Consider the following 12,483-nt stretch of genomic DNA (forward strand, 5'->3'; position numbering starts at 1 on the left):
CATGATTTTTGCCATTTCCTAGACACTTGTACTATTATTAAAAAAAATTTGTCTCAAATCAACTCAAAATCTTAAATTCCTACTTCATTCTTGCTTATGCCCTAAAATCATGCGTTTTAATAGTTGTATATTTTTCTTAAAAAAAATTAAATTCTCAATTAAAAGCAGTATTGTCTACTACCTAAAATCTCAGGTGCTGACAGTGACTGTCCCTTATTTGGGACTTGGGATGTATTTACCATGCTCCGATACCTGGAAGGGCTAGGTTACAGATAGCAGAAACCCTAAATCTGTTGGGTATAGGTCTCCAGATGGATCCACTATAAAGCAGACCCTCCAGGTGCTCTGAGTCACACTAAATGGTAGAATAGAAATTGAAACCATATGGTAACTTTTTAAAAAACACTTTATGGATGTAATATGGCTGAAGATTCAGTAAGAGGGAGGTGCATCAGAGTTCCTTATTGTGAGCTTCCATAGTGGACAAGGTCCTAAGGGCAAGACCACAGTGGGGCCCAATGGGTATTACATATGAACGTAACATATGATGATGCTTTTCTCTAATGAATGCAAAGTATACCTGTAAAGCTTATAACAATCTTGAAACTGGAGTATAATCTTTAATTATACTCCGTAGATTAGAATCAATGGGGACACAAAGGAGGGGTAATCATAGGCAGAATGCTAAGATGGCCCCCAGGGGTCTCACCCCTTTGGATACATGCCCTGTATAATCCTCTCCCCTGGAGTGTGGCCAAGACTTGTAAATATGATGGGCTGTCACTCCAACAATTATTGTGTTATGTAGCAGAGAGATTTTTCAGATGTAATTAAGATCCCTAAGCAGTTGACTTTGAGTTGATTAAAATGGAAATTATCCTGGGTGGGTCTGACCTAATCAGATGAGGCCTTAAAAGAAGTTAGAAGAGATTTGAAGTAGGAGAGAGATTCTGCTGGCCTTGAAGAGTAAACAGTAACAATAGTGAACTGTGATGGACCACATGATAAGGACCTTAGAGTGGTCCCGTGTTGTCATTTGCCAGGAAAATGGAGATTTCAGTCATATGGCTGCAAGAAAATGAATTTTGTCAACACACTTGAGGAAGCTTGGAAGCGGGCATTTCCCTAGCTGAGGCTCCAGATGAGGATGAAGCTGGCTGGCATCTTGATTTCAACCTGGGAGACCCTGAGCCAGGAACCCAGTTCAGTCCATTCCTGACCCATGGAAACTGTGGAATAAGAAATCTGTGTTGTTTTAAGCTGCTAGGTTTGTGGTAATTTGTAATGCAGCCATAGAAAACACATACAGAAGCTAACCCCAAACTCTATAATTCATGGAGGATTATGTCTAGAAAAATCTGTGAAAAATGTGCACTCCTTTACTGGTGGGATTTTCACAGCTTTTAATACCTTTGCCAACACAGTTCAATGAATGAAAGTGGGTTCACTAACAACCTGAAAACTGCTCCAAATATAGATACATCTCCAGAGAAAAATATATTTCTTAATGGTTTCCACCTCTTACCTCGATACCAAGTAGCACTGACAAGGACATTTCCAAATGTTTTGCAAGGTTTATGTCTTTAGGATTTTGATGATGATTGATGTAAAACAAACAAACAAAAAAATCAAATCAATGGGAATGATGTGGATCTATTTCTCCAGTGTGTATTCATTTCCACTGGATTCATATCTAATTTAACATCTCATCTGTTTCTTTTGCTGTTTGGTTTGGCTTTTTCTTAAAGGTTAACTGAATTCCCCAAGGTTGTATGTGATACAGTTTTTAATAATTGAAACAGTAAGTTTTTTTTTTTCTTTTTTACCAGAAGGAATTCTTTTCTCCTGAAATCACATTCTGGACTAGGTTGCTAAGAAACCAGTATCTTACTCAGGGCCCAAACCAATACTTTGTTCTACCTTTAGTTCAGAAGTTTCTGGAAAGAAGTGGCTTCATTTCTCTATCTTGGAAAATGTGAACTGATTGAGGTTATTTATGCATAATTGGACTGGCAGTGGTGCTGAAAATAAAGCCCAGAAGCTACTCTTGCCTTCTTCTCTATGTGCTCACGTCTCCTCTGACCCTGGTGGCCAGCTCTGGCCAGGCCTGTCATGCTCATACTCTTCTGGACTAGTGGGTAATCGATATGCCTGGTCGCACACTGGCCATAATTTCCCAGTTGTAGCTCATCTGTATCTGTGTGATACCTGGTTATTATTACATAATTTATGGATATTGTAGCTAGTAACACTGTAAGAAATGGTACCCAAATCTTGAACTGTGCAAAGTGGTTTCTCCAAAGAGTATAATTTTGCTGGAGTTTCAGGGTAACATGTCGAAGGTATAAGAGGCTTGGGAAATCCTAGACTTGAGATTTCTTGCGATCTGACAGGCCCTAATGACAACACAGTATCATCGCTTCTGACCTGAGGTGTGTCTCCCTCAAAGAAGTGGTTAGACTTTGGATGCCACATTCACCAGGGCTTCTGTGTCAAACAATGTCAGGGGCCCCATTCACATCATATTCTGTGCACAATGCTCCCTAGAGTTGTGGCACCTGGTGGCCCTGATGTTTTCTGTGTGCCCCTCAGTGGGATGTCTCCTGGTCTGCTTTGCTGAGAATGTGTTCTTTCAAAGGTGATTTCCAGTTGCTTCTGTCAGAATGTTAGTTTTCACCAAGCCTCTCCCCACCCTCAGTTGAGCTGCTTGCTGTTCCAAATTCGCCAATATGAAATGATTTCGTTATTGTCTTTTTGAGGAAGCATGGAAATGCCCCCAGGGGAAGATGTGTACCTATCTCCAGTCATCCTGGCAGGGGGTCCATGCTTGGGCAGGGCTTGAGCTGAGCTCTTGGTCCCAGGGAGAAGGGACTGCCTCCTTGTTTCATATCTACAAGGCTTTGGGTTCTGGGTTTTGGTTTCAGAGCTGGAGAGCGCTGAGGTAGGGGGAGCTACCCTGGGCCACCTGAAGGCACCATTTTGCCGGTGGTGACACTGGAAAGTGGCCAATTTCTATAGCAGCCAGTGTCTGGGGTGGTGGCTGGAGCCCTCCAGCTTCAAGGGAACATAGCAAAGTGTTGACCTTTACAGTTAGAGAAATCTCTAAGTCTTCTCATGCTCTGACCGCTGGTGTTTCAGCCAGTTTTCACACAGCTTCCTCCGTCTTTTCCTCAGTCTTAATAACCATTTATCAGACTAGATTTAGAACTGTTGAAGACAGCGGTGATGGAGACAACGGTTTCCCAACCCCCAGCGATATGCCTCTGGTGGGTGGGTGGGAAGAGGGACATTTCGGGGAGGGCCAATTGTATCAACTAGGCCACAAGCGGAGTTGCAAGACTCCTCTCTTGGGCTCTAATGAAGAGCATTAGGGCTGTGGATTCAACAAAGCTCAAGTTCTGCTAGTGGTCTTCAAAGCAGCCCTCACGACTGCCTTGTGCACAGTGTCTCCTGGAGATGCTGCTACAGCGGATTTTGATTCAGTAGGTCTGGGGCGGGTTGAGAGATCCTGCATTCCTAACAAGTTCCCCGGTGGTGCCGATGTGGGGAGGCTGAGGCTTCAGAGCTGTGCTGACTGCGGTGGAATTCTCAGGCCAGCATCAATAGCATCAGCAGGAGCTTGGTAGATATGCAAAATCTCAAGCCCACCCAAACCTACTAAATCCGGCCCTCTGAGGGTGGGGGCAGCAGTCTGTGATTTAAAAGCCCCCTCGGTGATTCTGATGGATGCTAAATTTGAGAACCACTGGTTTATTCAGATAGCATATTTGCGTCAGTACAAGCTCGTTGATCTCCATGTCTGCTTAGATTGTTGCTTAGTGCTTTCTTTGCTCCTTTAACCACTGGGGAAAATCTCATCTAAATTCTTTGTCTTTATGACATTTAGCAGCATCTTTAGTGGTTACAGAAATGAACTATTAAGTCAGCGAATACTTTAGAAAAAGCTTCATTTGGTTCTAGCTGTGTGTAGAGTGTACTGGGCTGTATGAGAGTATCCTTAAACTCTTGTTAAATCCTGGGTTTCTGGGCCACACTCCTGGAATTTCTGACTTGATATGTTTGGGGTAGCCTGAGAATTTGCAGTTTTAAGAAATTCCCAGGTGATGCTGATGCTGCTGGTCCAGGGGCCATTTCTGAGAACCACTTCTTTGGAGCATTCATTCCCAAAAGGCCATCTTCTTTCATGGCTCCTCCCTCTCTTGCAGAGAGGCTGTAGGGAATGAGCAGGGGGAAGGAGGTGGAGGCAGAGGAACCCTCATGCATGGGCACATGCATGCACATGTGTGTGTGCACGCATGCTACACAATAGGTCACGAGTGTGATACCTGTGTCATCTTATTAAAAATGGAGATTATTACATAGCACTTGAGCTTTGAGGATATGTTAAGAAAACTAAATTCAGAGACTTGCCCTTGCAAAGTATAGCTCTGTTTCTTATAGTTACCATGTTTACTATGGAATATATATATTTCATACATATACTTGGAATACATATAATATGGAAATAAGTGCCCTTATAATTGAATGAGGAGGACAAAACGGTACCTTAAGAATTCTGATTATTTTCTCTGCTCTTTGCCAGGCTAGAGCAATACACAGATATTAAGGCTGAGGAGATGGCTCTTCCTGAATGCAGCTGACCCTGGCTCCCACTACGGGGTGATGCCCTTCAGATAATAAACCCACTTAATTCCTGTTTCTCTGCCTTCGCCGGGCGGGCACGCCACAATCAGCTTGCTGGTGATGGGAGTTTTGCTGCCCGATGGATTTCCATCAAAAGAGACTGTGATGTTGTTGATCTTCTTGGGCCGCATGGACTCGACGGCACGGACGGAGAAGGCTGGGTTCTCCACGATGAAGGAGAATGAGACCGTTTGGTAGAAAACATTCTTGAAGGGGATGACTATGCTGTACCCGGCTCGGATCAGGAAGGGACCTTGCGGCTTGGGGGGTAGGGCCATTCCGAAGAGGGGGATGGTATACTCCCCACCAGTAAGTGATGACAGGGTCAGGATGCCCTTGGTCTCACCCAGGTGGCTGGGCTCGAAATAGACTTCCACGCTGACTTCGGTACCCCCCTGAGCTCCTGGTGCTGCGCCAATGACCTTTTCCGTGTGGAAGTCTGGACAGTCGGTCTGAAAGAGGAACATAGGCACTTGGCTGACACAGGATCCTGAAGGGTAAACCAGCAGCTTGGGTCCATCCCAGTCCCTCTGCTCTTGGCCAGGCAGGTTATAAAAAAGCCGTGCCCTTATAACTCCCTTGAAGAGTGGGTACTACTAATTATAATCCCTATTTTACTACAAAGAAACTGATGCCAAGAGACGATAAATAACTTGTGCGAAGACACACGGCTGGGTTATGTTGGCGTGGCAGTCACTGGTGTAGCTCCCCCATATCTGGCTCTTCTTTGCTTCCATACACATGGCAGACCAAACACTCTGGATCCTCATGGGTGGGGGAGACTAGTTCTGGACAATTAGTTGCAAGCAGAAGTGAAAGGTGTCACTTCCACACTAGAGCATTCAGTTGCCAGTGCAAGCCCCTATGGGGTCTTTTCACTGCTCTGGTAAAAAGGCCATAAACATTTGAGGTAGTGGTTGCCCTTCGGCCTGGATCCTTGAAAGTCTGTGATGAGCAGAGTCCCTGATGACCTTCTCCAGATAAACAGCAAAAATAAGAGACTAACTTTGTGGTTTTAAGCCACCAAGATAGCAGGGCTCTTTGTTACTACAGCATAACCTCGCTTCTCCTGACAGGACTGTAGCCAAGGGCGCCCTGATGTTAACTGGTGCATGCTCACCCAGTGTGAAGACTACACTTCCTCGCTCCCCTTGCTGCTAGATGTGGTCCTCTGCAGTTTGTTCAGTGGATGGTAGTGGAAGTGATCTATGCACCTGCCCTTCTGCCCCCTTTTCCCTTGTAGCTGTCTAGAATGCGGAAGTCACGGTGAGCTGTCTTGGTCTACATGGCCCAAAGCAACTCGCCGAGGGAAGAGCACCAGGACGGGGGAGTCTGGGGGCCTGATGTTGTGTTGCTACCATTCTAGCCCAAACTGCTTATGCCCACGCTGTTATTCCAGAGAGGAATAGCCTTCTATTTTGTTGTCATTTTGGGTTTGTTTCAGTAGTTAAACCTATATTCCAACTGATATAATGGGTAACATATATGGGAAATTTATTATGGACCAGGCTCTATGAAAACAGTTTTATGTACATTTTAAAATCCTCACAGCAATCCTGTGAGGTCAGAGTATTATCGCCATCTATAGATAAGCTTAGAGAGCTTTCGGAAATTATTTGTACAAGGTGAAATGGGGAAGCCAGGATTGAGATCCAGGTTTGCTGGCTTCCACAGCCTATACTCATGACCACTAGGCTCTACTGTCTCCCTGTATTGACCACTGAGCATGCAGTGGGAAGCAAAACTCCCCCCCAACTGCCACCCAGCTTGTTAAGAGAGAAAGTCTTTAAGGAGGAACCCAGGCCTTGTACTATTTATTTCTAGTTGGGAGTTCCCAGGCTAGATGAAACACCTGAGTCTTTGAGTTTCACATTTATGCACCCCCTGTGTCCTCCTCTCATTATGCTGAGGTCAGACTCCTGGCAAGGGAAGGGCAGAAGGTGGGCCAGGGGCTGCTCACCCTGCAGAAGTATTCTGTCTTCTGCCGGGTATAATTGATGATCTTGGCAAAGATGCTCTGGCCGCTGCCAAGAACAGCCTGGAGGTGGACAGGCTTTTCAGGCAGTGCTGGCAAGGCCTTCAAATTGAGCTCATACTGGTAGTAACCCAAATCATTGTTGTGCAGAACTAGTCTCCCAAAGGTTTCTCCAGCTCTCAGGGGCTGGAATTCAAATGAGAATGTGCCCTGCAAGAGAAGATAGAGGCTCCTGTAATACTGAAAGTCCCACCCATCCCATGCCATCCAGTGACCTCAGAGCAGGTTGGTGGCAGAACTGGCACTTCACAAGCAGATGCTCACTCTGATCTTGATCCAGGGGAACCTCTGTCCAAACCAACCCACTTTTCCTCCCCTGTACCCTCTTTAACTTTCCCTATTCCAGGTATTCCCAGATCTGGGATCTCTTTGAATCTACAAACAGGTACTAGAGCCTCTCTTGAGAAGCACACTACAGACCCCACCAGGGCTGGCTGGACCTCAGGAGTATGGAATGTGGATCCACAGGCCCCTTAGGCAGAGCCTCCATAACAGCTGTCAGGGGCCCCTGGAAGCCAAGATCATACCTCCGAGTTAGCGGGCACCACAAACTGGGAGGGCAGGCTGATGTCAGGCACCCTGCATTCCGTGGCAAAGGTCACTGGGTAGGGCAGGGGGTTCTCCACTTTGATGGAGGCCGATGTACTCTGCCGGACGGGGCTCACCATCTCGATGGTTTTGATGACGCCTGAAGGGATAACTCTGAAACTCACTGTGTAGTACAGGAACTCATTGGTCACCTCGTTTCGGAAGATCACCTGAGTTCACAGGGAGAGCGGGAGGAAGCAGGGCAGAGTAGAGGCGTTAGCCGGGGGTCCTCTCAGTGAGCAATGCCCGGGTACATGAAGTATGGGGACCAAGCCGACAGAGGCCCTCCCAGCCGATGTGAACCCTTGTCAGCCAGCCTTTCTCTTCGGGTGTCCTGCTCCGGCGCCTCCCAGGTGGGAGTCCATCACACAGCCTGAGCTCGCTCTGGAAGAGGCCAGAGCAGCACTGTCTGGTGCTTCAGGTGAAGGTGTCCTGAGTGGGGACAGCTGAGTGACCCCGGAGAATAAACAAGGCCTCAAGAGGTTCATGTTGTAGTGGGTTTCACTTCTATTCTGGAATAGTTGATAACAGGAATGATATCGGCTAACACTTAATGAATGATTACTGTGTGCCAGACACTAGAAGTACTTCCTTGTTTAATTTACACAATTTGTAAGTGACATTATTATTCCTCCACTCTTTTTTTTGAAGATGAGGAAAATGAGGCTTAGCAACATTAAGTACCTTGCCTAAGGTCACATGCAGAGAAGTGTCAGAACCAGGATTTGAACCCAGGTTGGACTGACTCCAGAGCTCACACTTGTAACTGCAGCATGTTGTCCCCTCATCCCTGCCACTGACTTGTTATTGACAAGCTGCTCACCTCTTTAGGTTCTCTTCCCAGATGCTTGATTAACGTTGAACATCTTCTCAGGTGCTTGTTGGTCACTCACATACCAACTTCCATGAAGCTGAGTCTGAGTCTCTTCAAGTCTTTTGCCCTCTCACTACTTTGGATAGTTTATCTTATTATTATTAGGTGTAATAGTTCTTTACTTTCGACTTCTTCCTGTCTTTAGATTTAGAGTGCTTCTGAACCCTCTGTCTTTTCATTGGAGTGGTTAGTCTCTACATTTAAAATAATTATTTATGTGTTTGGGTTGAAGTCTGCCCTCATGCTATTTCTTTTCCATTTGCCTCATTTTTTCATTCCTCCGTTGCTACTTTCCTGCCTTCTCTTGGATCAACATCTAATCTTTTCTAATATGTTTTATTTCCTCTCTTGCTTCTTAGCCATATTTTTATTTATATTTTTAAATAAATGGTTGCTGTAGAGCAACATGAAATTTTGTCAAAATATTTAGAGTCAATATTTGATCACTTCCCACTTTACAACTGACCCTTTATGCTTCCTACCTCACACTTCCCACCTCACAAATGTAATAAATGTATAATTTTATTGACCTCTCCATCTATCTTCTGTGTTTTTGTTGTCCTATCTTTTACTTCTACATATATAAGAAGATCCACTTTACAATGTTATTTGTTATAAACTGTTATTTGTCTTTTAAAGAAAGTTATAAGAATAAGAACATGTATTTTAATATTTACCTACTTATTTACCATTTTTAAGTGATCTTTTTTCCTTTGAGCAGACCCAGGTGTCCATCTGGTATCATTTCCCTTCAGACTGAAAAATACCTATTAGCATCTAATAATACAAATGCACTCAGTAATGCGCGTCTGCTGGCAATGAATTTGTATCTGAAAATGTCTACTTCACCTTCAGTTTTAAAGGATATTTTCAGTGAATAAAGAATTCTAGGTTGATACCTTTTTTTTTTTTTTTTTTTTTAGCACTTTGCAGATGGCTTCTATTATATCTGAAAAGTCAGTGGCCATTTTTATTGCTGTGCCCCCTGTATGTAATAGATTTTAAACATCTGGTTGTTTTAACCTTTTCTCTATCTTTGGTTTGCAGCAGTTTTACTATGACACGCACAGGCATGGTTTTCTTTGTATTTCTCCTGCTTGAGGTTTGCCAAGTTTCTTGAATCTGTAAATCATTTTTTTAGAAGAATCAAATCAGGGAAATTTCAGCAATTATTCTTTCAAACAATATTCTGCCCCATTCTGTCTTCTCTTTTGAGATTCATATTACTCATATATTAGACTATTTTATATATATTTTTTACAGGTTCCTGAGGCTCTGGTTGTTTTTCTTCAACCTTCTTTTTCTCTTCTTCAGATTGGAAATTTTACATTGATTTGTTTCAAGTTCAATGACTCTTCTTCTCATGTCTCTAATCTGCTGTACTTTTCAGTTCTAGAATCTCCATTTGGCTTTTTTATAGTTTTTATTTCTCTGCTGAGATGCTTTATCTGTCCACTCATTAAGACCATATTCTATTTAATTATTTGAAATATATATTTTAGTTCTTGAACATGTTTATAATAGCTTCTTTGAAGTCTTTATCTGCTAACTCTGACATCTGGCCCATCTTAGAGACAGTTTCCACTGACTGCTTTTTTCTTGGCTATAGGTCACGTTTTCTTGCTTCTTCACGAGTCTAGTAATTTTTGTTTGTGTACTGACCACTGTTGATGATCATGGTAGAGCTCTGGATTCTGTTATTTTCTTTGTAAGACTGTTTTTATTCTAGGAGGCAGTTCAGTCACTGACTTATCACCTTACACTTGTGCAGGTTTGATTTTATGCTTTGTTAGAGCAGGTCTGTGGAAAACTCAAGGTGTTCTTCAAGCCCTTCCAACTTGGTGAAATTCAATCTCCAAATTTTGTCTTCCCTGCAGATCTCATAGGTGCTTAATTGTAGGCTTTTTTTTAGGCTGATTCACAGAAGGTCTTATCCTAAGGGCATGGTCCTTTCTTCTGGCCTTTCTGGTATTTCAGCTGTGTTCCTCAGATGTTAATGAGGTATTAATGTTACCTCTCCACTTTGGCTGGGCTGATGAATGTAGTATACCTTTGTCCCTTTTTCAGCCTCATAGTTGCTGCTCTCTGTGGTAAATCTCATGTAGTCTCTTCTTGTGCAGTCCACCTTCAGCCAAGGACTTTGAGGGGAACTCTCATATAAACTTTTGTTTTCCAACCCCCTCCACATCCTGCTCCCTTCTCTCTGGTACCCTGCCCTGTAGAGACCAGCTATTTCAGCTGTACCAGACTGGGATTTCTATCTCCTCAGTTCACTGGGGCTGCTGTGCTTTGCTTATACTCTAGCTCACGGCACCGAAGTAAGGAAATTTCCCTAGGCAGAGAGCCAGGACAATCATGGGGGCTCATTGCATAAGTTTCCTTTTCTCTGATGAATTACAGTATTGTGCTGCCTGCTATCCAATGACTGAGAAGACTTGCTTCAGATATTTTGTCCGGTTTTATAGTTTTTTATGTTGGGAGGACTAGTTACTCCATCATAACCAAAAGTATTTTTTATTGAAAATTTGTTTTTGTTGTTATTGTTAATTTTAATACATTTACTATAAAGAGATTCTGTGATCTGGGATCATTGTCATTTTTACTCGAAAGCCTTTACACTTACATTTTAATACATATATTTATTTATATCTTTCTGTTCACATCTACAGTTTATGAATGTCTCTATTCTCTCCCTACCCTTTTCTATGAATGAGAAGATTTCTCTTATTTCTCCATTTGTTTCCAACTGAATGAAAAAATTTTCGTTGCCTTATTTTATTCCTCCCCTTGCTATTTCCTATATTGAAGTTATATGAAATCCAAGAAGCTTCCTCTATTGCTTTTTGTATTCACTGTTGCCACGAGAAATCAGATGTTATTATGATTATTGTTTCTTTTTATTTTCTCTAGAATCATTTAGGACTTTCTCTTTTATCCCAGCTTTCTGAAATTTTGCTCGCATGTATTTAGGTGTGAATCTTTCATTCAACCTGTTTGGCAACTTGGTGGGTCCCTTCAATTTAGAAAACTCAGTCTTTCTCCAGTAGCTCTGGAAATTTTTATCCAATTGTTTTCTGGAGTATATTCTTCCTTCTATTATCTTGTTTTTCTGTTTTAGAAGCTCTGATGGATATTAGAACTTCTTGACTTATAGTTTATGTCTCATATTTCCTTTCATTTTTTTTAAAACAGCTTTATTGAGATATTATTTACATTCCATACAATTCGCCCACTTAAAGTATGCAATTTATTAGCTTTTAGTATATTACAAAGCACTTATCTCATTTTGTCATTACACATTCATAGTCCAATTATTTGATTTAGAACATTTCATCTCTCCCAAAAGAAACCCTGTACCTAGTAACAATTATTCTCCATTTCCTCCTAACCCATCATCCCCTCTAGCCGTAGGCACCACTAATCTACTTCCTGTTTCTGTAGACTTGCCTATTCTGGATACTTCATATAAATGAAATCATATAATAGGTGGCCATTTGTGACTGGCTTTGTTCACTTAGCATATATGTTTTCAAGATTCATCCATGTGTTCCACATATCAGCACTTCATTTCTTTTTATCGCCAAATAATCTTCCTTTTTATTTACCCACTCATCAACTGGGTTATTTCTATTTTTGGCTTTTATAAATAATGCTGCTATGAACATTTATGTACAGGTTTTTGCATGGACATATATTTCCATTTATCTTTGATAAATACCTAGGAGCGAAGTTGCTGAATCATATGATAATTCTATGTTTCAGCATTGGAAGAACTGTCTGACTGTCTTCCAAAGCAGCTGCACCGTTTTCACTCCTCTCAGCAATGGATCCAACGTCTCCCCACCTTGCCAACACTTGTTATCATTTCCTTTCATTCTTGCCATTTGTTTGTGCTCAGGTGCTAAAGTCTGGTGATATTACGCAGCTCTAACTTCTGATTTACGTGTAATCGCTTTCTCAGAGTCCCTTACATTATTCAGCCTTCCTCTGTCATTTTCTATTCCAAAGATTCTATTTTCATTTCCAGGGTCTCTAATTGATTCTCTTCCACAACAGTCTGTTCTTATTTCATGGGTATGATTATCTTTCTTTATTCTCTTGAGGATGTTTATAATATTCACTAAAAGTCTTCTTCTGTTTGCTTTAATAACTTTTTTTTTTAATCTCAGGAATTTTATTTGTTCAGCTGGCATTTCTATTATTTTTTTTCGCTTCAGGTGTTTTGTGACTCCTTGGTTTGAAGGTTCTCTGTTAGCCTGTTTGTGGATGTGATCTAAGTGGAGCCGACAAGCTCAGTGATTGT

The 12,483-nt window shown here is 42.3% G+C and overlaps 1 protein-coding gene across 1 annotated transcript in view; it reads right to left on the reverse strand.

Moving 5' to 3' along the window:
* Nucleotides 1–4,428: 4,428 nt before the first annotated feature.
* The window catches only part of HYDIN (HYDIN, axonemal central pair apparatus protein), a 351,593-nt gene continuing 343,538 nt past the window's right edge, over nt 4,429–12,483 (reverse strand). Inside the window, exons 86-88 of the mRNA XM_023523662.1 lie at nt 7,246–7,476; nt 6,644–6,868; nt 4,429–5,135 (exon numbers count right to left, since the gene is read on the reverse strand). Of these exons, the coding sequence (XP_023379430.1) occupies nt 4,653–5,135; nt 6,644–6,868; nt 7,246–7,476 (939 nt within the window). The 3' untranslated portion in view covers nt 4,429–4,652. The remainder of the gene's footprint in view (nt 5,136–6,643; nt 6,869–7,245; nt 7,477–12,483) is intronic.

The sequence above is a fragment of the Pteropus vampyrus genome, unplaced genomic scaffold (genome assembly GCF_000151845.1).
Source record: "Pteropus vampyrus isolate Shadow unplaced genomic scaffold, Pvam_2.0 Scaffold399, whole genome shotgun sequence".
NCBI classification, from domain to species: Eukaryota; Metazoa; Chordata; class Mammalia; order Chiroptera; family Pteropodidae; genus Pteropus; species Pteropus vampyrus.